The 26419-nt window shown below is 46.2% G+C and overlaps 1 protein-coding gene and 1 long non-coding RNA gene across 2 annotated transcripts in view; one reads left to right on the top strand and one right to left on the bottom strand.

Moving 5' to 3' along the window:
* The window catches only part of LOC135376111 (uncharacterized), a 166895-nt gene that overhangs the window by 21209 nt on the left and 119267 nt on the right, over positions 1 to 26419 (bottom strand). The window contains exon 6 of the mRNA XM_064608697.1: positions 7682 to 7768. Within this exon, the coding sequence (XP_064464767.1) occupies positions 7682 to 7768 (87 nt within the window). The remainder of the gene's footprint in view (positions 1 to 7681; positions 7769 to 26419) is intronic.
* Positions 23255 to 24466, top strand: LOC135376107 (uncharacterized). The gene is made up of 3 exons (XR_010417543.1): positions 23255 to 23539; positions 23712 to 23870; positions 24361 to 24466. It is a non-coding gene; the product is annotated as an uncharacterized LOC135376107 (long non-coding RNA).

The following is a 26419-nucleotide window of genomic DNA, read 5'->3' on the forward strand; positions in this document are numbered from 1 at the left end:
AGATAATGGCGAATGTCGGCTACCTCGCCGCTGCTGGAACACAAGGGGAGCTGTATTGGCCTGTTTTGTGAAGAAACAATGGTGTGCGGGCAACGCTGAGACGGGGGCTGTGCAGCAGTGATTCCTCCTGACGACTGCAACGACACGCAATGAAGAAGGAAACTGAGGGGTCGATTGACTGCATGTGACTGTTGGAGGCGACGGCCTCAGATCTAAATGCTTGGGCACGGCGCACACAGCCGGCAAATTGATAAGTGGTAAGCCGAAAGTGTAAGGGGCTGTCGTGCAGTGGCAGGAATAAGAGCTGTGGCATCTCGTCTTTCAGACATGTCTCTGCGAGTGTTACCGGTCAAGCCTATATGACCGTGCACCCATTAGAGGGACCAAACATTACCATTGATGCACAGAGTCTGTCGTACGTCCGGCATGATGTACGGCATGATCAGATATATCCTGTATGAGGTATCATGTATCAGACTTTGGGCGGGACAACATCAAGCGCAGGAAGGGCGCCTTCATGTCGGTGAGGGCGATCCATTTCCCATGGGGCAAGTCAGAAACGTATTCCAGAAGTTCAGCCCCGGTGGACGGCATGGGTTAGGGCAATTTATAGGCCTGTTCATAATCTCTATCGGTGACATAAAAGGTTGCGCCCGATAGGTTAGACGTTGCGGATGCATCTGTGACGATTTAAGTGCAATGGGCATAAGTAGAGGTGAGGGTCAAAGCGAGTTGTTGGGCTACCGCACGGCTTTGCATGTTTTCAGAAAAGGTCCGGTATAACAGCGTACATGCGAGGCCGTTTTAGGGTCGATAATGTTGGCACAAAGGAAGAGACAGGTGTCGAAGTCGGGAAATAGTCTCGAAAGCGCTCAGCTGAATTAGCAAAAATAGGACGCAGGGCAGCTCACATCAGTGCGGTGAAGGGGATGCGAAGGCTGCGTCAGACAGCGGGCGTAGACGCGGAGGGTGGCCGAGTCCCGCAAAATGGGGGCAATGGGAGCAGAATGGGCTTCGGTGAATGCGGAATATGACTCCGTTATTAGAGGCACTCCAAGACAGACACGAAGACGGAGTTCTTGGGTGCTGCTAAGGGCATGAAGGATCGGGAGGCTGTATCGCAGTGTGCAAAAAAAAAGAAAAAGAAAAGAGAGAGAGAGACAAACAGTTGTTGCGAACCCCATGGCAGCACACCGGTCCTGGCAGCACGGGCCCCAAAACGGGCATCCGCTACGTTCGAGGACATTGACCTGGCTGGAGGCTTTCGTAACAAGCGTCTTCACGTGGGATGACCATGCAATATCTCGGTCAATTGTGAAGCTGACGCAAGGGCAGATTTTGTCAAAGGTTGGGGGCGAACCATCGATTTAACCTGGATATTTGTTGAACGATCTCAGTGAAAAGGTCACGGCTACAGTCTTGGCAGGTGAGATGGCTAGGCCGCGGTCAGCAAGATAGTGCGCGATTGTGTCCAAGGAGCGTCGCAGGCGACGTTAGATCGCATCACGATGAAAAGCAGAGGTCCAAATACAAATGTCATATGAATAGATTGTGATGTGGGTAGGCTTGGCAGCTGAGCAGGGAGGGAAGCCATAATGATGTTAAATAAGAGGGGCTGAATACGCGTCCGTGCAAGACGCCTAGATGAACTGGATACAATGCGGTATCGTCAATGGGATGAAACTCGCGAGTTCTTTCGCGGGCTAAAGTGAGGCACCGTGAGCTTTTCGTGTCATGAAACGTCAAATTTTTTACGTCGAAGCACGAGTTCTCTGCCGTTACCACACCATTGGCTCCTGCAGCAGCTCCCCCGCTCCGAGTGCTCATTGGTAGGTTTGAAACTATAAACCTTCCGTGGCGCACGCGCGCGTAATCTGTGGCGCCGTGTCGGCGGTGCCGAAGAAACTCTCTGCGAGGTGTTGAAATATGGTGAGTGTAGCAGAGACGCACGCCAAGCATCTTTGCCGGTACCACTTTGGATGGTTTTTAGTGTCCGTCGATACCGACGCTGATAAGCTCCGAGCCTGTTGGATACTTTTGCAAGTCAATTCAATGATAGATAAGTGCAAGGCAGGTCTGTTCGCTTGCTTGGTGCGGCAACGATTCAAGAAGGACAAATTCTCTATTTTTCTGCTACCCACTCGATGACAGGTAAGTAAGTTCCTATTCCATTCTGCCGTTTAGAATAGCATAGCACCACACCTGTGGCATATACGCAGCATTTCGGCAGGAAGAATTTTTGGTTTTCACGTTGCTGATCCCTGTTTGGGTCTTTCTTGCTCAGGTATCAACTAGGTACTACTCAACTCATACCTGCTTCAGACAAGCATATGCATAGATTTCGTAGGATAGATAAGCCATTCTGAGTGGTTGGAACATCATCTTTCGGCATAGGAGCTGCACAGGTTCCTTTGTGAGAGGTCACCCAGGGAAACAAAATAAAACAAAGCAAAAAGCTACTCTGACGATTGGCCCGACGTTAGAGGTCACGTTAGGTTGTCCAAATAATACAAATATACTACAAGTTCATCTCCATGGTATATGCGTCAGCAGTGCGGACAAAAGGGGGACGATCTGCGAGGAAGTCTTGGATCCAAGATATGTTACTTAAGTGGGCACGGTGCATTGTTGTTCCTTCCTGGTTGGCGGTGGCCACAGCGCGACAGAAGTCTCCCGTATTGCTGAGCTAGTCACGTGCAAGGGAAGACTCGAGCAATCATAGGAATCGTCGCCAATCCATCTGCTTGGCGGAGTGCGATGTCGAGGGTCGGCAAGATGCGGCATACCGACCAGGACAGGTAGGCGCTTGATGCCAAGGGTGTCCGCATAGTCACCCCAGAGGAGCCGATGGTCGAATGACAATGATGCGTCGGTGACGGCAACGCAGGAAGGCCGTAAGTAGAGTAGATGAAAGTTGGTGAACCGCCGTGTAAAACGCAGCGATTCTTGTCCACGAGAAGGTCTACTAGTTGCTCGCCTCTGCTATCAGTACGCGTGCTGCCCCAGACGTCACTGTGAGCACTCAAGTCTCCGCAGAGCACGAAAGGCGGGGGGAGGCAAGCTATAAGGGAGTCCAGCTCATCCACGTCGTATCTCACCGATGGTAGGATGCATAATGACACGATGGTGATGTCAAGCGAACCCCTGACTGTTGTAAATTGCGGTGTGGTGACCGCCAGAATTTGCACATATGGGCAGACATCGTGAGTTACAGTGCTTATGATCATATGTGCTTATGATCACATTGCGTATATTCATGTGGGCCAGAACACACTTTGCATTTTTCGAGTGGCGACAGTCACGAGCCTAGTAACCAAACGCCTGGTAGTTGTAAAATTGCGTTGGGAAATCTCCGCTGCTAGCGGCTTGCCAGATTTAAAAGTCAGGACCACAGTATAGTCTTAACGATGGTGTCTGGAGGCCCTTCACTTTCCCAAGAGTAGGCATATTCACGTTTTACCTCAGTATCACAGCTGGGACAGAAGTATTCGAGCAGACGTTCCTCGCCTTGACGTCAAGGGACGCCAGTGATTCTTCCGGTAATGCTGTGATGGGACTGTGGGATAGAGGCTTGGACTGCGATCCTAGCGACTGACCCAATGCTCATTAGGCGTTGCGCTGAGTACTCCGATGAGACGTGGACTATGAGAGTGTCATGTTTATTGATTCGGTGGTACAGAACCTTCTTTTGCGTCGTGATGAGCACATTGTGAGTTATTGAGTTGGGGATGTGTAGAACATCCATAGATGGCACTGTTTGCCTGCGGCTTCATCACCTCATCATCATCGAACGCATTAAGGCGTTCCGTTTGTGATGCTTTCCCTGATGCTGGCGTACGTTCTCCATTGGAGCATCTCTCCCCCGTATAGCGACTCCTGTCTCCAGCGCTAAGCAGGTCTGATCGCCCGGAGGTCAGGTTCTTCCAGGGTGGCGCGGACTCCTAGGGACCTGCGACCCCGTTCCCCTCCTGGCATGTGTTCTCTCCTGTGATTGGGGAGAACAGCTTGATCTCGGTCAGTGAAAAAAAACTAAGGTAAATCAGGCAGCAAAGAGAATACGTCCATGCGGTTCAACTGCTTCTTCCGTGACACCCTCGGAACCGCGTCTCTACCAGTACCGGCCGTCTTTGTAAGCCTTCTGAATCTTCGGGAACGAAGAGAGCAAATTCACCCTAAAATTATTCGTACCCGTTCTCGTGTTCTGGTAGAAGATTTTTTTTCCAAATTTTCTACTTTATCGGAAGCATACACGAATGACACTTAAACGCCAATTCTGCCTTGGCATTCGTAATACCATCCGAAGTGCTAGTGCAAGGTCGATGCCCTTCGCATACAAACTGATTACAAACTGCTTCAGGAATCTAATCCTTTCTACTGTTCCAGCAGCACAATGTTGATTTTACCACGTGAGAATGAACAGCGTTCACTGACACAAAATCTGTATCTCAAGCTATTTACGAGGCTCGTCCGCTCCCTAGTGATGTATGCGTTAACGACTTGCCAGCTTGTGTAAAAATTGGGCACAGGCTGGTTCGCCTGTGGGTTTCGGCCCAGTGTGGCGTCGTGGGAAATGAACAGGCTGACAGCGCCAGCTCAGCTCAGACAAGAAGCAGCTTTATCTGGGAGACGGACCATTATTTCGCCGCTAGGAGTATAGGCAGTCGTTCTATTCTTCGACATCTAGTGGCACCCCTGGTTTCCCGCCAATGGACAAATGACATCCCCCTCACCTATGCCTAGAAGAGTTGATCGAACGCTCGCTTGCCGGGTGTCACGAAACACATCTCTTCATTACCAAAAGCTGAACGGACGACAGTCCCGCACAACTGACGCGCAACACACAGCACTGATTTCGGTGGTGCGTCCCTCTTTAAAGTGAGACTCCGGGACAATCCGAAACTATTATAATAGTGGTGTAAATAAGTTCGATTCATTCTTCCGAAATGAAAAATAAAGCTGGTTTGGCAGTCGGGGACTCGTTAGTTGCCAAAACAGACGGGAAGCTCGAAAAACGAAACCTAAAAAACGAAACCTAAACTTCTCAAGGTTCCCTAGCCTACCTCCTGTGCCATGCGTGACGTCACCGGTAGCGTCGTGTGGGCCACCGTCCGTTTTTCGGGCACGCGCTTTGTAACGCGCGTTCTAATATATTCGCCAGCGGTATAAGCACGACCTACAGAAAGCCGCAGACGAAAATACCGGTGTTGGTGGACTGCTTTTCCGTGGAAAACCGCCCAATCACTAAACGAAAATGTTCATTTTCTAATTATCTGCGCCACTTGGGGATGATAAATTGTATACACTGAAATGTCACACAGTACGGATTGAAGATGCGTTGTTACCTCAACATGTTTTTGGTGCGGAGTTTCCGTTTACTTTACTTTCCCGCACCGTCAAGGATTTTAGCGCTTTTAACTCTGGGTCCCAAATCATCACCACTCCCATCATAACGGACCACTTGTCTCCAGGACGCCACATTAATTCATCAGATGGGAGTCAAGGTGGCTTTTTGGGTCAGTTGCCTTGGTGCTTCATCCAAGTACTCTCTTCCAGATGCCGACACTGCGGAGATCTGGAAGCTCTAGAGCATATTTTTCTTCATTGCCCACACGCAAATATCCCCGACCATTTTCTAAATGTTTGTAGAATGTCGGCCATAATGGCTTTTAAACCCAATAGACACAGAATACAATGTAAATATTTTGGTACAGGGCCGATATTGGACCAGATTTGCCGATATAGCCAATATAAGGCGTAGATCAGGTGCTGCTAGGGCACCGTTGCCCCGTCTGCTATGTGGTGACGCCTCACTGATGATAATGAAAATAAAATAATTCGTTTTGTTTTATGGAATAATTGTGACGTGTTCATTCTATTCAACGCTTTATTTTAGACCTTACCTACGTTGGCGCGACTGTATTTGCATTCTTGCATTCATGTTACTTTTTCTTCGTTTTGTAGCACATCATACAGCAAGAAAGTCATTGCGTGCATATTACCTTGTGCTTTCCCTAACCTGCAATCACGCGTTCTTTCTTCCCGACGTCGCTGCGAAGTGAAAAGCCGATCGGTTCCAAAGACGTGTTAAGCCTGGCTATGAGAAAAGTACTGCCACTCGCCTCTTTTGTTCGTTCACGCATTGAATCGGAGATCTTGATAACCGCTGCGGAAGGACGCCACAACTCTGCTGATAAGGCAGCCATTTACATAATTATCTTAAAGTACATCCGTTGTGAGCGTGATGGGCAGCACAGATATGACACCATTTGCGCACTGGAGGTGCCAGACATCTTGTAAACAAAGTTGTAACTCTTACAATTGGTCAGGTTGTACAACATATTGTGCTATTGGACCCGAGTAAACACAATATGATTTGTAAGGTCTGAATAACACCTGGTTCCTTTGATAATCGATATGCTGCTTCTTTCGATGGTAAGGTAATCTTTACTACGAAGCAAACGTAACATACAGAGTGTTCCAGCTAAATGTGACCCTATTTTTTTAATATATATGTATCACTTTCTCGGAGATGAAATCAATTGCTATATAGCATCTGCTGAAGGACTCTCCCTAGGAGGGCATTAGCAGACTCCCAAGGCAATTTCTTAATTGACTTTCAACAATTAACTTTTTAATTATAAAAGCTACGAATTCGTTTCAATGAGACCACCAGATGCCAAAGCCGTTTTCAGAACAAAAATTCGTTCGATAGATCGTTCGCAAACAAATTGATGAAGGAACACAAATGTTTATTTATTTTATTAATTGCACATCTCTAGAGACGCATCTTTCCTTCATCCATAATACAAGAGGATGAAAGAGCACACTATCGCCTCTTGTGTCGAGGAAATTAAAAGATTAAAAGAAAACAGAAAATATACCCAAGATAAGGGCAGTTGCGACAGAGTCACCCGATACATTTGTTTTTGTTTCCACAAGCTAAAGCTAATTTTCGACGCATGAGGCGGTTCTGTGCTCTTTCACTCTCTCACACTGGGGACGAAGGAAAGACGCTTCTTCGACGATGCACAATGAACAAAATAAAGAAAAAAAGGTGTTCATTTACGAGTTTTTTTGCAGACGATCTATCGAACGGATTTTTGTTCGGAAAACGGTTTTGGTATCTAGTGACCGAAGAGATCAGATGTTCTCATTGCAACAACTTCATAGCTTTTATAATGAAAAAGTCCATTACTGAAAGTTAATCAGGAGCTTGCGTTAGGAGCCTGCTAATGCCCTCCTAGGGAGTGCCCTTCAGCATATGCTATATTGCAATTGATTTCATCTCGGAAAAAGTGATACATACCTTTTCAAAAAATATGGTCACATTTAGCTGGGACAACCTGCATGCGTGAATATACCTTACACCCGAGTACTTCAGACTCCTGCGATTAAACGCTGTCGAACGAAAAACATCGATGCCAGTCTCATCCGCGCATTTTTTCTATTTTATTTGGCTCTTGTGTTTTCTGTTAATCTAAGCGCATTGCATGACCGCGTCTGTTGAAACAACGTCCCTTCCGGAGATTTTCATACGCGAATCCCACCTGCCAGCATGGACCCTGGTACCCACTTGAAGGCGAATTGGCTACATAATTCACCCTTATTCATCCCAAACTTTATAGACGTGCGGACGAAATATTTCATCAATAATTTAAAGAGCGAGAACTGACGGACTTACCAGACAGTGACTTCCATCAGGATGATTGACAATGAGGTGAGGCGAGGACCTGCAATAATATTTGCAGCCGTAAGGCCATTGTGTTCCCTGCAAGCAAGAGGACGACGCATGTTATGCTAGAAGAGACACGTGCGGGTGAAAGGTATAAACAGGTAGCGAAACTCTCATAGGGCCATGCGTCTGCAGATGGCGCCCTGATAGAGACTGTCAGCGCCATCCATCCGTTGCGCGGACTACCATTTTTGTAAACAAATGACGTCACATATGGTGTCAGCAGCATGAATAATAAGTAGTGCATACCGAACCTTATCGGTATCGCATATCCTTACCGAACCATAGTAGCCACCCAGGACAGCAATACCAGACGAGAACAGAGAATAAATCAAATCACGTTTAAAGACACATACCAGTTCGAAACACATAGAGTTATCACAGGTTTTGGCGAAGGGTACGCGAACCACAAATAAACAGGAAGTTTCACTTAATGTCCATTCCTAACCTAGACCTACATGTAGTGATTAGCTGTTTGTATTATTTCAACGAGTGGTCATCATGGGTCCGTTGCAAAAAACACGGCATCGTTGGTGCACAGCTGACTCGCTAACACTCACGCTATCATGGCCGGTCTTGCCATGACGAAGCCTTGTTTTTTTCTTGGGGCCAGCAACACGGGATGCATAGCACACATCTGTTCACACGTGTTAATCTTGGCCTACAGCTTCGAAATGTGAACGTCGCTTCCCGTTTAATCCAAAAACTGTACGAACTGTAGGAACTCCGCATTACAATACACGGGTACACGGCACGGATAAAAGAATGCACGGACAAACCAGCGTACTGCTACACATGCGCAGTGGAGCAGGATATGGAAACGTACTCAGGTGGTCGATGATTTCGTATATGTGGACTAGTGGTGCAACAGATGGCTTTTCCTATACTTCAATTTTGAATAAACAATTAGTTTATACAAGACCCATGCGCGCGTCGTAAATATTTTTTGTTTACGACCGTACCTGTGCTACCAACACCCAGGATCGCTCTACTAACGGAGATGACAGTGTTGCTGGGTCAGATTTGTTTTGTTTTTTTCCTCGCCTTCGCCACCTGGGTAAATTTACCTTGCGGGTGTGCAATAAACCCTCTCCGCGCCCGAGCTGATGATGGGCCAGCATAATATCGTTTCTGTAGGTGCACCCGACAGACTTGAAACAGTAGTGTGCTCAGCCAAAGTCAACGTGCTGAATGAAAAAGAAATGGCGAATAAATTGTTCCACAGTTTGATAAAAGTGCTCTGCTACGAAATTGAGAGGCGGCAAATTTGAACACTTTTGGGGTGGTTCGACAGTGTCACAATAAATGTGGCGCAAAAGAAAGTGTTAACTATGTGATACTTTTCTCTAGTAAGAGATATGGAGACTTACTTGTCTTAGCGCACGCCTAATTAAAAAAAAAAAGAAATGTCTCGTCAAACAATAAACAATTCGGGCTTCGACAGGTTACCCAACAGTGACAGCGGTAGACACGTTCATCGACTTACGTAAGGCATTTGCATCTATTAAACATTATCTCTTAATACCTACATTGGATCTCCGGAAAGCACCTTTCAGGAAAGCCCTCCGGTTTATCTGCAAGACTGGTCTGTGTCACGAACGAACAAGGTGACAGTTGTGTCCTTCAGATGGCTTATGTCATACATCCTTACCAGGTGACATGCTGTGTTCCAAACCGCTAGCTGGCTTCCGTTTTAAACGGATGGTTTGTAGGAAATAAACGTTGTTGCATAACTGGCTATGCTGACTGCCGGGTGTAATGTTTACAACAAGCAGCACACTAATATTGGTCCAAGGGCTGCCAATATTGGACCAATATTGGGAGTGCAATATTAATCCATATGGGACTGATATCGGCTGCCCATATTGGCAAGCCCATTTTGCGCCAATATTGCCAATATATCTGTGATAACGCCAACGGGGAGCCCGTGTAATAATGAAGCATTATCAGATTCAATATCCGCCACTTATATTTCTTCTCTCTTCTATTTGATTTTTCATTTCTGCAGATCTCACTGATCCGCGATGCATACAATAAAAAAAAAGTGCACCTCATCACCTCAAAAGCGAAGAGCGGTTGCTACGCCCGTCTTCGTGAAGGACGCAAGCAGTACCACGGAACTGCCAATGCGAAAGATCCCTCAGAAGCCTTCATTGGGATCGTAATATTCTATGTACCCAAAATTTCGAATCCGTTCCGAGAGTACAAAGGAGCGAAACGCTTTCGTGACGGTGACGGACATACGTCAGAGCAACCCACACAGCTTGCAGGAACTTGAAAGCACGTAACTTTACAGAAGAGCCATCTCTTCCTATCAACCAACGAGCTTTTTACTTGACGTGCAGCAAATCCGTTAACTTTACAGGAGCCAGCGGTATTTTAGCCGGTAGGAAACGTCCGATCCGAGTCTCCGCGTGCGCATTAGTTGTAGGACGCATGATTTCACTCAAACGACCCGCTCGCTCTCAGTTGGCTCGAGCGATTGGCCTTGGCATCGCGAAGCAAGATGGTGACTGGTACCAGAACACAGGGGTGACACAAACCCGCCATTGTTGTAACTACCCTCAAGCGGGTGCTTTTGGCAAAACTGCCATCTTGTCCTGGTCGCACGTCATAGAAAACGTCATTTTGAGGTCATGTGACTTTGTTTACATGTCGTTTTGCCGCTTACCGACATATTTTCACCGTCATAACACAAAGAGATGACCGTATTTTGCTAGCATAAACTATGCGGTGCTTCTTCCGCAATATGCACATTTCCCCTTAGTTTAAGTACATCGCATCGGCTCGGGAAGTCTTAACGCGCGGGCGTCATCACATCTTGGGAAGTTGTCAACAATACCAGGCTTTATGTGTAAAACTTCGCGTTTACCTGCGAGATTATGGGATAAAAATAATTACCGTGATCGAAAAACATCCAAAACGTCGTCCAGAAACAACAACCGCATTGTTTACAAACGGTTTGGCCGCCGATCACGGGCGCCGCCATCTTTAAGGTCACGTGTGCCTTGACGTTTGCTGTGACGTGCGACCAGGACCTGTCCAGGATGCATTGCATTCGCCCAGCACGCTTTCGTCAACGGAGCAATACATTGGATGCCACCCCTGTGTACCAGATCGTGGACAGTTGATTTGATTTGATTCGGGTTTTATTGGCGCATCAGCTACAAAGGCCATAATGCGCCAAATACCACTGAAGACTAGTTAGTTAAAAAGTACATGTGTAGGACTAAAAGTGGACAGTTGAGTTGTCGAGCTCTAGTGAACGTTACCATGGTATTGCACTGTATGCTGACTGTTTCGAACAATGTGTATCATCTGCGGTAAGTTGTTGGATGTAACGGCGTACTGAATTGGGCATTCCACGCGCTTCAACGTCCAATCTTGCCATGCTGCTTGGGTACTTGTGCAACACGGGTACGTAGCATTTTCTGTATTTTCAGTTAATATGGGGTGTACAGGGGCGATATCAGGCCCATATTGCCATGATTTTCCCAATTTGGCGAAACGGGCCCCATATTGGAACAGAAGCGCCAATGATCACCAATATGGACCGAATATTGTGTACTGCTTAGGATACTTCATGAAACCACGCTAGTGACATAGTGGCGACGAGGCATTAAGAAGAGCGTATCCGTGCAGTGAGCGCATTTGGACTACAGTCACCGTCATCATTCCTACATTTGTCTGGTGAACCTAAACTGTTATGGAAACAACGACAATGAATTTTCCTCAACTACTTGGGCGCAGTTGCGGATTCAACATTCACGCCTGCTAGCAAGAGAGCGATACTCGTCTACTGCTTGGGTGTTGAAGGCAAACGTACCTTCGGTGCTCGATGTACTACAACGGTCACAGCAGTGCCACAGACGTCTTCGAGAGAAGGCATATACAGTGAGACGCCGGACTCTCCGGACTTGTCACAGCGGGCGCTGCGCATTTTGACGCATATTTTGGAGTACCTTCAATCGTCGTATGTTACCAGTTCCGCACACGGAATCAACTAGCAGACGAGTCGCACATGTCTCTGTTAGCGAGCTAAGATGTTTGGCATAGAAGTGTAAGTTCGGACATTTCTAGAATGATGCAATCAAGACCCAGCTGTTGAAGGGTACAACGCTGATAGCTCTTCGTGAGCGGCTACTGGTACAAGGGGGCAACTTTCACTAGAAGAACGGGTTTCGTTGGCGCTAACGTTAGAAGAAGGTAGGAAAGGGGCTTGGGCCGATGATGAATGTGCAGAAAGTTGAAAAAGTTCGACAACGACCGAAAAGATATTCCTCTCGGGAAACTCCCGCGCAGTCAGCGAACAAGATGACATCACATCAGCAAGACAGTAACCATGTAGCCTGTTATCGATGCGGACCCGGGACATCTGGCTAATAATGAACAGTCTAGAGCTCGAAACAAGAAATGTCGAGTATGTGGCAAATGGGACGTCTGATGAAAGTTTGTCGGAAACGTAAACAAATTACGATTTTTTGAGTACGACAGGGAAAGCACTGAACTGCTGAAGCTAGGGGATAAACAGAACTAAATATGTGCACACAAGACTGTAGAAGCTGTTTTCATGACCTCGGTTGTTCACACGGACGCGGCAGATTTTCGTGACATGTGTGTCAACAGGACAAGTCAACAGACACGCACATCATACAGCTTCGCGTTGATGACTGCATGTCGCAGATATCACCATCATCAGGTCTCCCTTGGACGTCTAACCCACGCGAGCATTCCCACATGAAGGAGCAAAAATAGAAACAAGGAGGCCGGTGTAGAGGCAAGCAGAGATTACCAAACAGAGATTGTACCTCCTTAGTACACAATAGCCAGGCTTTCTCTGTTCTTGTTAAATACCACTTTTAGTGTGGGAAAAGTAATCCTTCAAGAAAGGTACAGGGCGGTCTGCTTCTGCTTACAACAGGCGTACCTACATCGAGAAAGTTAAGATCCTTTACGCATACAATGTTCTTAGAACTGACACTGGTGCATCCAGAGGATTGGCTGTGGTTCTTCCACACGCTATAGCTGCAAAACACTTGTCACAGACCTGGAGGAAGTCGCCACCAGGCCTACCTTCACACAGTCATGGTATAGTCACAGTAGTCACATAGTCACAGTATACTAAACATACTTACACAACCATCATCAATAGATCAAAGACCTTGATCAACTTCCTCAACTCTACATCATCTAAAGATACTTTAACGCTCACAATCTCTTGAAGGGCAGTTCAAAACTAGATAGTCGAGGGAAAATGTTTGAGAGGGTTCTTCTCTCAAGGCCACTATGTCGCTCAAATTCATGTACCCACGTACATAGATTCGTCAACACAGTTTCCTTTTGTTTGGACATTTCACTGTTCAGCCCTGCACATTTTCCACTTTCCGATAGCTATATAATTTCGTGATCAGGCATCTGGCAGGCATGAACCGGGAAAATTCCATGGCGTCGCTTTCGGTCGTCCAAAGAGCTTTGGTGCGAGCGTCACTTGCATACAGCTTGCCTGAGTTGAATGTCCTTCAACCTTCCTCAGCCCATCAGCTTCAGTCCTGGTGCGCAGTCTCCGAGTGTGCCTGGGAGTCCCTCGGGCGTCACAGACCTATATGGTCATTGCTGAGGCTAAGCAAGACCCGCTTGAAGTGCTTCGCTTCTGGGAGACGTGTCGGCAGTATCTCCGCCTTCTAGCTCACCATCGGCGGCATCCGCTAGTTGGGAAGCTCCGGAGACGCAAGCACAGCAGCGTACGCCCATGTGTCTCTCAACTGAAGGCTAGGATACCTGAGTTTGTGGTCCCACCCACCGCTCCCAACACTCCTCCTTGGACTTTACTGACGCCCTGCAGCTTCCTGTCGGTGCTAACAGGGAAGGAAGGCAACGTCGTTGCATGCGTGACGAAGCAGCTCACTCTCGATATGATGAGCTCATGTTACGAGACTTCCACCACAGTTTTCACGGACGGCTCAACCACCAGGGGAAGTTCGTCGTCTGCCTTTGTCATTCCCTCCGAGTCAATTTCAGATGACCATCATCTCTCACATCAAAACTTCGTCAACATGCGCTGAGCTTTATGCTATTCTTTTCGCCTTGCCGAAATTTACTATTTTATTTATTTATTTATTTATTTACTGAAAAAATTTTACCGAAATTTACCGACAGCCCCGTTCACTCCTGTGTCGTTTTACGGATTCAAGATCTGAGCTGCAGTGCGTGGGAAGGTGTGGCTTCCTCATCCTCTGGTCATTGAAATTCTAGAAGTATACAAGAAAGCAAGCGCGCAAAAGGCCACCCGGGATCGTCTTCCAGTCGATCCCGGGTCTTGTGGGCATCAGCGGGAACGAGGACGCAAATCGAAGAGCCGCATCCGCGCTCCAGTACACCCGGCGTGTCCCCATCATCCTGTCTCAGGGGGACCGCCGTTACCTGGTCTCAAGCCTTACTGGCTCCATGATGCAGTCTCAATGGCAACTTGACATCACCGCCCACTCTCTGCTTTAGACCGTGGACCCCACATTGTCCCTTACTCTCTACTGCCGAACACAAGCGCAATGGGGCAGTGTACCGCCATAATGGCGGAGAATGACCTATCACATCATCATCCCATTTATGTGTGTTTGTGTGTGGTCCAACACATTCTCTAAGGTTCACGATGGAAACTTTCAGGAGCGGATTGGAGCTTGTTGCAGAAAGAAGCCATCCTTGTATCTTATATATTCAGGATACTAGCATTGAAGAAGCAAATAATGTTATCACCAATTCAATAATAAATGATGCTGTGAAATCCGTACCGCAAATATCTGGCCGTCTCCCCAAGCGTCTCAATCATTGGTCGATAAGTGACCTCTGGAAACACTCTCAAAGAACGGAACAGAGCTTGGAGTATCCTTCGCACCCCACGGAGGTTTTCTGGGGTGGGGGGTAGCCCACCCCAGGAAACTTGCGTGCACTTCAAAGAGCACGTACAAAAGCAAATTGGATGAGAAAACAGACCAAGCGCTCTTCGTAGTGCATTTTTATGTCCTCCTTAACATACAGCACCCCATCCAAGGTCGCTTGGGATAGACTTCGGAAAATTAAAGGCGATAGCGCAGGCTCTTCTGTTCCCTTTCTTCAGGAAAAATGGGGCTCAATGTCAAAACAAGAATTTGCAGCCCTCAAGTAAACCTTTGGCGACCATGTGGAGACATGCACCGATGCTTCGAAAACGAATACAGGAGTATCATGTGCCATTGTATCTTGTGCATACAGTAAGCCACACCGTTTAAGCAATGTTTTGACAATTTTCAGTGCTCTGTCTTCCGCAGTTATTGTCGTGCTAAACCATATCTTGCAAGCACACAGATCACCATCGGTTAGATACACAGACTCTCATAGTGCACTTCCTGCCATATGTGTTTCCGAAGAAGGACCTGCTCGTAGAAAGGCCTGCTCGTAGGATAGGCACAATATCTCCCGAATCTGGTACAAGGAACGGGCCACACTATGCACATTTGCTGCGCTCCCAGCCACGTAGGCATAAAGGGAAACGAGAGAGCGTATGGTGCTGCCGCTGCTGCTCAGGATATTGGTAGTACGCCATTCCAGTTTCCTCTCGGTCATCTCTTAGCAGACCTCAGTCAGGTTATTAACAAGGAATGGCAAATATATTGAGACATGCAAACACTGAACAAATGTCAAACCGTCAAACTGTCAGAGTTCGGATAACACAGTGTGTCCAACAGTTAGAAATTCGATTACAGCAAGCATGATCTCAGTTGTCTCGCGACGTAAACACCAAATTATTATTGATTACATGAAGTTTTATTCAGCCGTCTGAGAGTTGGCCACACCTTCTTAACACATGGGAATCTTCATCTAGGCGAGTAGACACCACAGTGCGAGCTCTATGGACAGCCTTGTTACTTGTACATAAACTCAAAGTTTGCACCCATCACGAACATTTCGTCAACAACTTTTCTAGCTGTTTTACCAATATAGGATTCCTCTTCTCCCAACGCTTTTGCTAGGGGACGGGCCTCTCGTTACCTTTAACCATGTGTACAACTTCTTAGGAGGTGTAAGTTACCTGAATAACATGTGAACATACAAATATCTCTAACGCAAATTTTTATTCCCCCTATCACCACTAGCAATGGGGTTAAGCATCGCCCCTGGCGATACTCATCTCCATCAATCCCATCAACTCAACTCCCTTTCCATCATCTCGAAATAAAGTTGTTGTTGTTGTTCTCTAATATTTTTTTACCTTTCCATTTGCTTTTAAATGAAATTTATAATTCTTAGCTAGCTTTGACTCACACGATCGTCGGTGCGCTCTACTGCATAAGTTGTCTGTGCACCAGTAAAATCGTAATCATCATCATCATCAACAACAACAACACAATTCACCGTTGGTATTTTTGAAGCTGATGTGACACCTTCTATAGGATAGTGAGGGGGTGATTCGGCATATAGAATATGTCGTCGTGTATGGCGCCACATCAGAGGAACATCGGCGAAACCTGTGTGCACTGTTGAAAATAATTTCTAAAGCTGGGCTGACGTTGAACTCTAAGTGTGTATCGACAGTCGAGACATCCTGTTTCTGCGCGATAAACTGTCAACAGAGGGAATTCTACCATTACAGTCAAAGGTCGACTACATCACGCAAGCACCTGTTAATTGGAATGCCGATGGTCTGCCCTTATTCCTGGGCCTTACTGGTAATTACGCCCGATTTATATCCCGTTACGTAGACGTTGTGGAGCCCTTGCGCAAATTCCAGCGAAAAGGGGTGCAGTTCAGCCTGAGCAAAGAGGGGTGCAAGGCTTTCAACGTTATGAAGCGACTGCAAAGAGCGCCTGAGTTGCTGCGGCCCTTTAACCCCAATATGGCGATCGTGGTCACAACGGACGCATCAAATTATGGGTTTGGAGCTGTGCTGTAACAGCTGGGGAAAATGGACAAGCACACCGTAGCCTTTGCATCCAAGAGCCTGTCTACGTGGGAAAGACAGTTCTATGGGTGTGCGGGAATGTGCCGCACGTGTCTGGGCATGTGAGTGCTGACCCATAGCCTCCTATATACTGATCATGCCTGCCGGCTGAGCGCGAAACACACGCGGAGGAGCCGTTCACTTTGGTGGCGCCAGTTTCCCAGGATCGTGATGGTCATACGGATGTGTGTGCTCCCTGGAGAACGGCGCTTGCTGTTATGTAATGTAATGCGTGAGCGCTTTGTCGTCTGCTACTCTACTTTGAAATGTGCCCTACGTGGGTCTCGCGCCTAAGAACCGTTGTTTTTAGGTAACCGCGCAAGAATCTCTAAAGGTACTCTCGTTAGCGATGAAAGATAAAAGCCACTGAGCAATTTGAGGCTTTGTATGCATTTGTCCTTTCTATGTTGTTCCAGCCTCAGAACATCAGTTCTTTCACGTAGTCTCATTAGATACGGGTTTCTGATACATGGCATTGCCTGCAACACGTTCAATTATGTCTGTAACCTGCCGTGCTATTCTCATTACATTTGTGTGCTTCTCCCAGTGCGAGAGGCACCCGAAAACGTTTGCGATGGCCGGTGACCACTCGTGACAAAGCAGACGTAACGGGGACACGGCTTGCACAAACAAACTTTTGTTTTAAAGTAAAGTGTGCTACGACAACATGTGAAGTAAACATGAAATTGATATGATGGACTTAAGGAGTGGGGGTTGGGGTGGGATGGGGATAACTACAGTACGATCTCTAGGATGATTGCAATACAATGACTAGGGGTTTCAACTTAAGCGCGTACAACAAGAAAACAGCCGCATTTCAACCAACGTTCCTTCCAACTCAACTAAAGTATTTGACGACAACAACAATCGACAACAACAAGCTTGAATTCGGGAAATTGGGAAAAAATGCGGGTTGTGCTTGAACTCGCTGATTTCTGATGTGCCCAAATTAAAGCCTGTATTTGTTTGTCTGTTTGCGTGGAGTCCGACCACTATCTCGCCTGCCTCGTATGTCATCTTAATCTACCTTCGCTTCCATATGCAGATGACGGACATTTTGTTGTGACCGGGTGTTCGACTACTGCCTCACATCTAATCTCTCTCTATCTCTCTTTCTCTCCCAGTCGTTTTTGCTTTTGGCGCACAGTTTCGCGTGAGGGACAGTCGTCTCTGCGCAAAACACAGCACGCACTGTAAACGCTTACAAGCACTGTGCCGTGAGGCTACGCCCTGTCCGTTCCGCGGATTAACGCGCACGGACGTGGAATAACGCGCCAATGCACTTGAAACATGAGCAATTGCCACGATAGATATTGCCACAAAGTAGGCGAAGGGCCCAGCTACTGTCACACGTCCAGACGTTGGAAGCAATGCCATAGTCGCAGAAGTTTCCTTCGCTCTGGCTGTGCTGACAGCCCAGACAGGGTACGTACGGGTGAACTTAGGTGGAACACCCAAGTCGTGGTTTTCCCAGTATCTCACATATATACTTACATGTCTGTACAAGCCACAAAGATAAACAGTTGGAAGGGAGAGTTGGAAAAGTTTCATGAAGCAATTTAAACAATTCAAAAGACGAGAAAAAAAAGCCAGAACGCAACTGCGTTGGCGGTCTGTTTCAGGGTTCACATAGCTTCAGCCGCCTTGGTGGAAAGCCGTAGAGAATTCTCCACACCCAAATGTGCAGTAAGCTGCAATTTCTGATGAGTGATTGCTGTATTATCACACACCAGGAGCGAAATAATTTAATAGCTTTGACATGCTACAGCTGAGTGCAGTCCAAAACCTCGACATTTATGTCAAACCTGGCCTACACGCTTAATAGGGAACTGCAAATACGCTTGAAAGCACAGCACAGCTGTGGGGGCCCAGAAAGGCCTCTAAACTACCCTTGCGCGGCTGCCCTTCCGCGGTAGAAGCGATGCGCAAAGCGTAAAGTTGACCAGGTTGGCGACGGAGGGAACTGGGAGAGTGCGATCAACGGCAATGTGTCACGTCTGAGTTACCGACGAAGTTGTCGCAGCTCTGCTTTATGAAGGAGCCCGTGTATCCTGAGGAACTGGCGCCCCCACGTAGCGCGGTGAACGGCCGTTTCGCGCTCAGCGGGCAGGCATGATCAGTATATAGGAGGCTATGACTGACCATACTGCCGCCTCCCAACAATGAAGAGGTGGAGTTCGACGACGAAGTAATTTCGTCGGTATCAGTTTGCGTGACTAAATGAAGATGTCTAGAAATCATCTGATGAATATTTTCTGCTCCAAGACATCATGCGATACATGAGGACATCATGGCCGCTTAAGCGGGATGTGGCTAAAGAAGTGGTCCCATTTTTCGAAGTTAGAAAAGAGCTGTCAATTGCTGATGGCCTACTGTGTCGCGACAAAGACTCGTCTTGTCCAGCACATTAAGTGGACGGATAATGGCACACGTTCATGTGTCCCACTAGTGCATGGCGAGGACCAAACACCGCAAACGAGAAGTCTGCTGGTGGAAAGGTGCTGGCAGGGATGTGGAACATTAAATTATAAGCTGCAAAGTGTGTTAAGCGACAGGTAAATGTTCCAAACCGTCCCCGCACTCTTACAACCTGTGCCACTTCAGGATAAACAATGGAAAAAACTCGCTATTGATATAGTCGGTCCCTTCGAAGGATTTGCCTTGGCATTCATGTTCGCCATAACCTTGATGGACAATTATGACCGGAACGCCGTTTTCACCGGAACAGTGACGGCACAGATCATACTAACTTTACTTCGCCGCGTGTTTGGTCGGGAGGGATTGCAGAATGAACTTGTATCCGATTGCGGTCCCCAATTCACTTCGTCGGTTCGTAAACAATTTGTTATAGAAAGGGGTGTCAAGCAGTTCTTCTCCTCAGTTTATTGCCCGCAGGCCAATAGGTTAATCGGAAGACTTAACCGCGTTTTGAAAGGTCAAGTGCAATTGGACATACTTCAAAAGACATCAGTGCTTCAAGTCGTGAAACACATGCTTATGACTGATCGGTGCCCTCCTCATGCAACAACCGGTTGTGGCCCAGCGGTGCTGCTTCACAGCTGAAGGCCCAGGACACCGTTGAATGTAACGGGAATGCTTGTCCCGTTGCTACTTAGGAGTCGTCATTGATGCACAGTTACCAAGGCCTGCTGACATAAAATAACTTCAGGAGCTGTCTGGGGCACGTCCTTCGTAGTCTTTCCGGCGTCCATAGGGGATGTCAACGAAGTCCGTACTTACGATGCTTCGGGCTCTTATTCGGCAGATGGTGGCTTACTATCTACCGGTACTATGTGCAACGCAGCAGAGAGGACACTACATAGAATTTGAACATGAGCTCTGAACATATTCCTCGGAGTACCTCGAGCTACCTCCAATATTTTGACAACAGCAGGAGCTAGAGAACTGCCCGTAGATGTGCTAAGAAAGTAAGAATTAGTGCGCCATTATCTGCGCCTGAATCCGCGCCATGACAGAGCAACTTGCACAAAACACAACCTCGAAGAGCGACACAGAATCCCCTTTCGACTCTAGATCTACCGCCGATTTGCATCTCCGTGTCTGGGGTACACCATCCCAAATCCACTTTGCCCAGTGCAGTGCTGAGACAGCATTGTCTATCTATGATGGGTTGTCACTGTATAGCTGCACTGCTATTTTCACTGGCGGATCGACGACACAATGAGGCTCGGGTCTGCTTTTGTGGTTCCATTGCACAGGAAAGACGGAATCGCACGACTGTCACACAAAAGATCTCCAACAACAGCAGAATTGGTAGTCATCCAGCTGGCAATACAGTACGTAGTGGCACAACAGCCACCTGCAGTGGGTTAAATACAGCGATTCAAAAGCAGGCAAGCCATGCTCTCATTCTTGGGAAATGTCCCTATGGCCCCAACAGTTTCCCAAATACTCCATGGATACAGCAAATGTAGAGTCGCCGGCCAAAAGGTTATTCTGCGGTGGGCTCCTGGACATTTGGATAGAGGAGGGAATCAAGCTGCTCAACGAACTAGCGGACATAGCACACCTGTCTTCAACACTACATCCGGTGATATACTCAGTCAGATATTACATCTTCATTAAAGTCGTTATCGCAGGAACTATGCAGACGGCGATGAGTACAATTGCCGAATGATTCGTTGCTGCTACGACGCATAGATCTGGAGCTGAAGTTCTGTGTTCCGTCTACATTACCGGCCTCTGTTCAGACGTTTACTACACCGGTGTCGGTTGAATGTACATTATAGCCCTCATTTTCTTCATGAAGTTTGAAAAGCCGACTCATCGAATTGTTCTGGGGAGGGGGGGATATGTTTATTTAAAAAAAACGAGGATAGGTTAGTGAGGCAGAGACGGACTTGATATTCCTTTCATAAAAAGAGAACGAAAAAAAGAAAGAAAACGAAAAAAAAGGAAAGAAATCGTAAGAAAGGAAAGAGATCGTACAAAAGGAAGGAAAACGAAAAGAAAGAAAGAAAACGAATTGTTCGGTTTGTGCAACAGTGGAGGCCAGTGAGAATGTTATAATGTACTGCACTAGGTATGCGTCTCAAAGACACCAGAGTCTTCAACCGAACACGAGGGACGCAGCCTTGGCGGCAATTGTGAAATTTGTCCAGAGCTGTGGGATGGATACAACCTTATAGGATTCTCTGTGCATTATCTTGGGATAATTGTGGATAGTGAACTTCCAGTGAACATGTGAATAGAAGGTAATTCTGGACTTCTAGTGAAAATGCGAATAGTGAACTTCTGAATAGCGAATGTGTGCATAGTGAATAGCCACCTTTCGAGTAGAGTACATGAGAAGCATTTTGGGGGGTGAGGAGTGAGGACTTATGTTAGGAGTAGCAGAACAAGTGCGGAGACGAGTTCAATTTCTCCTCTTTTTCCTTACAAACAAACAAAAAAACAACTTATGCCATCGTCGAACACTAGGGACACTCGCAAGAAGCTTCAAGTCCATAAAAAATGTATGAAAGAGTATACAGATCAGCGGGCGGAATGCCAAGGTCCGACTTTTCAGGGGGGAGACTTTGTGCGTATTAAGTTGAAGACAAAGGCAAGGCAATGCCATCATACTCCACACAACTAAAAGTGTTGAAGGAGTGTGGAAATAGGCAAGTGTGGAAATGCGCCCAAGGTAGTGCTGCACCCGCGACAAGTGGCAACGGCTACAAGCAACGATCAGCTGTGGTGGCCGATACCTGCTGCTGCAGAAGATGTTGTCAACGCTTCAGTTAACTCCGGACGTACCCCTTGATAAGGCAACACTCGCTCCTGCTCCGTCGTCTGCAGAGCTGTGTCACCTGGACTTAGTGAGTGATCCTTCGCCAAGCGAGCCCTCGTCAAGCCGACCGAGGAGGGTCTGACGTCTTCCACCTCATTTGGATGATTTTGTTCTCGACCAACCATTGCGTTATTTAATACCGGTATAACGAGGTAAGCTATGTACAGTTGTACTTTAATATTAAGTATTTGTATTCTCTATTTTGAGATTTTTTGGGAACTTTGAGAAATCAATTTTGGGACATGCTGTTGTACTAACATTAACTACCAATACTAACAGTTCGCTGGTATGGGAAGAAAGATGTGAACTTCAGATGAGTTATGTTGATGTTGATGATGATGATGATTCGGGTTTTCATGGCGCATAAGCAACGAAGGCCATAATGCGCCAAGACAATGGTAAGAAAAGTACAAGCTTAAAGTATAGTGATTTAATAAAGCAAAACTTTACAGTTAGAGTATCAAAGGACATAAAATCAAATAACCAAAACTACAATGCCTGTAAAATACCAATGTCTTGAAAGAAATTAAAAACACGTTCAAACAGTAAAAGAGCGTCATCCCCCAGCAAAAGGGAGGGATGTAGAGGTGTATGGTATGTGTACAATTCGTGAAAATTGTGAAGTCGGTGTGTGTCGTATGATGGGGCATGTAATGAGCATGTGAAGGACTGATTTCGTCTCGTCGCATCTCACGCAATGTGGAGCCTCTTCATTGCGGAGGAGATGACTGTGGGTCAAATGCGTGTGCCCAATTCTCAGCCTAGCAGAAACAACTTCATGAAGACGACTGTTAAAGGGACTCTGACCAGAAACTGTGGGAGCTCTTTCGTACTTGTAGTTGATAAAGCACCCAACAAGGACTCTCCATGCGAAAATTCACGCATTAAAACCCCACAGTTTCTCTAAACTCGAATTTTAAACATTCGGCTTCATCCGAGTGCAGCACGCCTAGCGTCAAACCGAGAAAACATACGTTTATATAGAATATCCACCCCGGCCCACCATCAAGATGACGTCAACACGGGGGCCACTCGCAACACCCACAATTGGCTCAAACGCGTCACGTGGTCACGCAATATCTGTCAATTTCCTTCACGAAATGGCATTTCTACGTTAATATGTTTTTGTTACAGAGCCTCAAAAAGAAAAATATACCCTGCGTTTATCACCTGCAACAGTTTCTACGATTTTCTTTTCAATCTGTACACGGCGTTCGATATATGCTTCCGTATCCGGTCAGCTGTAATGGATGCCGTATGCCGAGCTTGCGAACTGCGAACTTGTGTGACTCCCGGTTCATCCTTTTTATTCGGGTCATTGGGTTGGTGTTGGAGTTGGTCACCATATTCTGAACGTTTCACCTATCGTTGCGGTGTACTGTTCTTGATCTGCTGCGAAGCGACGAACCGCAACGGCAGTCACTCGCCTCAGCGAACTTCTGTCTGCTGCATCTCAAAGGAGCATGGGGACCTGATGATACCTTCAACTAAAGAAACCAAATGTGCTCTCGTGTGGTCCTGACGGAAAAGTAGTATCAACAAGGTTAGCACATTTATTTTTCAGTTCCAAGTCTAGGTACTGACAACCATGCAGGTGCAGTCGATCATTCTCGTAGCTGTTGTGTAACGCGTATGCTTTCTTACATATCCCACAGAACCCTCCACTTTTTCAACCAAGTTATCTTTATGAGATCCTTCTGATGGCTTCTTACTAGGCTATGCCGCTCCGAAGCATTGAGATGACGAAGCGTCGTGGTAGCTGCACCTCTGCCTTCGAAAGATGAATCAGTTATTCCACACTGTGCTTACTGGCTTTGTATAGAGTCTGGCAAATCCGACAGACTTGGACTGCCTTTTTCAAGAAAGTTTGAAATGTAAGTATGTGTATATTGGTTTCACATATCCACCACATATTGAGCGTGTGTATGATTGTACTTTATATGCTACAGCGTATCAGCATACATTATTATTCAACACGTAGTGTGGCAAACTCGACATCAGTCACACAAAGCCAACAATTGCCTTTTCTACAATTGCTTATTTTTATCATATCATGTTTTTGTCTATATCTCAATTTACCAACCAACAAAGTATATTATTTTAGTATAATCGTCTTGATATTTAACAAGTCACAGTTTTATCATGGTTTTGGCGCACTATAGCCCGAGTTGCTTATGCGTCATTAAATTGAATCATCATCATCTTCAACTGCCATTATTCAATTGAAGTGCCAGGTGGATATAATGATATGGCGAGATATATTTTTTGCTGTCATCCTGGAATTGCTCATTTCATAGTCACCGTGAAGTTTCTTTTCGTTTTCAGAAACATTAAGAGGAGTAAAACCAAACACTTTTCTTTCAGAGCATCCCTTATGCACCTGCATTTCAATTCCAATCTGTATTACAAGAATGACAGACCACTCAACAGAGATGAACATCTGAAAGTGAAAGAGCTGGAATGAAGATACGTTAATCTGTGTCAGAGGTTCTTAATATGTGTACTAGTCGAGGACATTAATTCTCAAGCTTATTCCTCTCTTCAGAAGAGGTGACAACTATGCTCCTTCTATCTATTAACCAGCTCCACTTTTTAGGGTTCCCTGTAAACTAATGGAGGACATCATGTACTACCATGTCGATTCCTTTTTTAAAATTCCAGCATGGCTTTAGAAAAGGGTATTCAGGCAAAACTAACGTAGTGGAATTCGTTCACATCATTTCAAACTGTCTTGATTTCTGGGTCCACGTAGATGTAGTATTCTTTTTATTTTGTAAGGGCTTTTGACACTATGCTCTATGCTCGCGTGTTGGCCAAAGTAGCCTAATTAAAATTTGATCCTGCTACCTGGATATGCAGTTTCTAACCGTAACCGTGGCGACAACTCGTGAGGAGAACCTGTCATATCGCCACCATGCAGCATTTGTTATGTTACAATCGCTTCACATTTTAATCTAGTCAAAAGCAAGGACTTTTGGTGATCGGTCTTGCATGGTTACGTGCCCCTCCGTTATGTAACACCACACTGGGTTCTTCAACCTATGATAGATAAATAAATATATTGCCAAGTAAATTGTCTACAAGGCTCGTTATTCCATTTCGCCACACTACCACAAGCAATTGTTAGAGTAGTGGCCCAGGGTATGAAGCTCGCCACTAATCATCATTCAAACAAAGTTCATAATGTCAAATCCTTTACTCAGAACACTGGCTTAACACAACAATTAAGAATAAAGAGAGTAAACATTTCATTGCCTATTCAGGTGGCATCATCCCTCCAACAGAGAACAATCAAAAACAACATCAAAGGAGTCAAATCGGTGGTCCGCATTCCTTTCATCCAACGTATTTCATATGCTATTTGGAGGGCACTGTGCCCATCAGGCATTTTGACTGTGCATATCAAGTTGAGTGCATAGAATGTGATGCAACCTACATTGGCGAGATAGACAAAAGACGTGGGACAAGACTAAAAGAGCCAGTTGCCAGGGCTACTAATGCTTAGCTTAACTAAACAGGACCGAATCAGTCTACCACTGCTGTCCTAAGGGACATATATTTTGATGGTGCAGTAACCTTTGCTCATGACTAGCGATGGGGCCCTAGAAAGTTCTTAGAATCCTGCTTTATCAGGTGTGATGCTTCAGCCTGTAATACATACCGTGGCCCCCTATCGGATGTGTAAGATTCCCTCTTAGATAGGCTGATGTGCTCATCTTTGGCCTCTGTTGTACTGATGATGCCACCCGGATAGGCGACAAAACGTTTACGCTCTGTTTTTATTCGTTGTGTTGAGCGGTGTTTGCAGTAAAGGACGCTACATTATGAGGTTGTCACCCGGCTTTTGGAATATATTTTCAAATAAAGTTGTTGTTTTACAAAGCTCAATACATTGCAGAAATCATTCTTGCTGCCTATTGTTTTGGGGGTGCCATCCTTGCAGTCACATGAAGCACTGAAGGGCCAACTTAAAAAGTAAAGGCAATCTGATTTATGTTCTTGCCAACATGGCACAGCGTATGTACGAGGTAGCTCCATTTCAGAAGCCTGAGAACACTCAAAGCAATTAGTGTGCTAGCATCAGATATGGTGTACAGCATTACATATTTGCTTTTGCTAGGGCAACTAAGAAGGGTGGATAGAAAGGCAGTTACAACCTGTTTCCACAAAAGACACTCAGATTCATTAGCAATTTCCTCCAAGAGAGCCAAGGCTTTTTCTAGATTACTAGAACATGGGTACCTGGTTATAAATAACAAGAATTCATCTACCAGAAGTCAGTGTTTCACACACCCTGCTTTCCATCAACACTATTAAAAGCTGTGTCCCCCAAACCTGCACAAAATTCCTGGAGAGTCTTTACTGGACACTGTTGCTGTCCCTCTCACCAGGTGCTCTCTATGAACCCGATTCACAGTTCTGG

The sequence above is a fragment of the Ornithodoros turicata genome, chromosome 1, assembly GCF_037126465.1.
Source record: "Ornithodoros turicata isolate Travis chromosome 1, ASM3712646v1, whole genome shotgun sequence".
Taxonomy (NCBI): Eukaryota; Metazoa; Arthropoda; class Arachnida; order Ixodida; family Argasidae; genus Ornithodoros; species Ornithodoros turicata.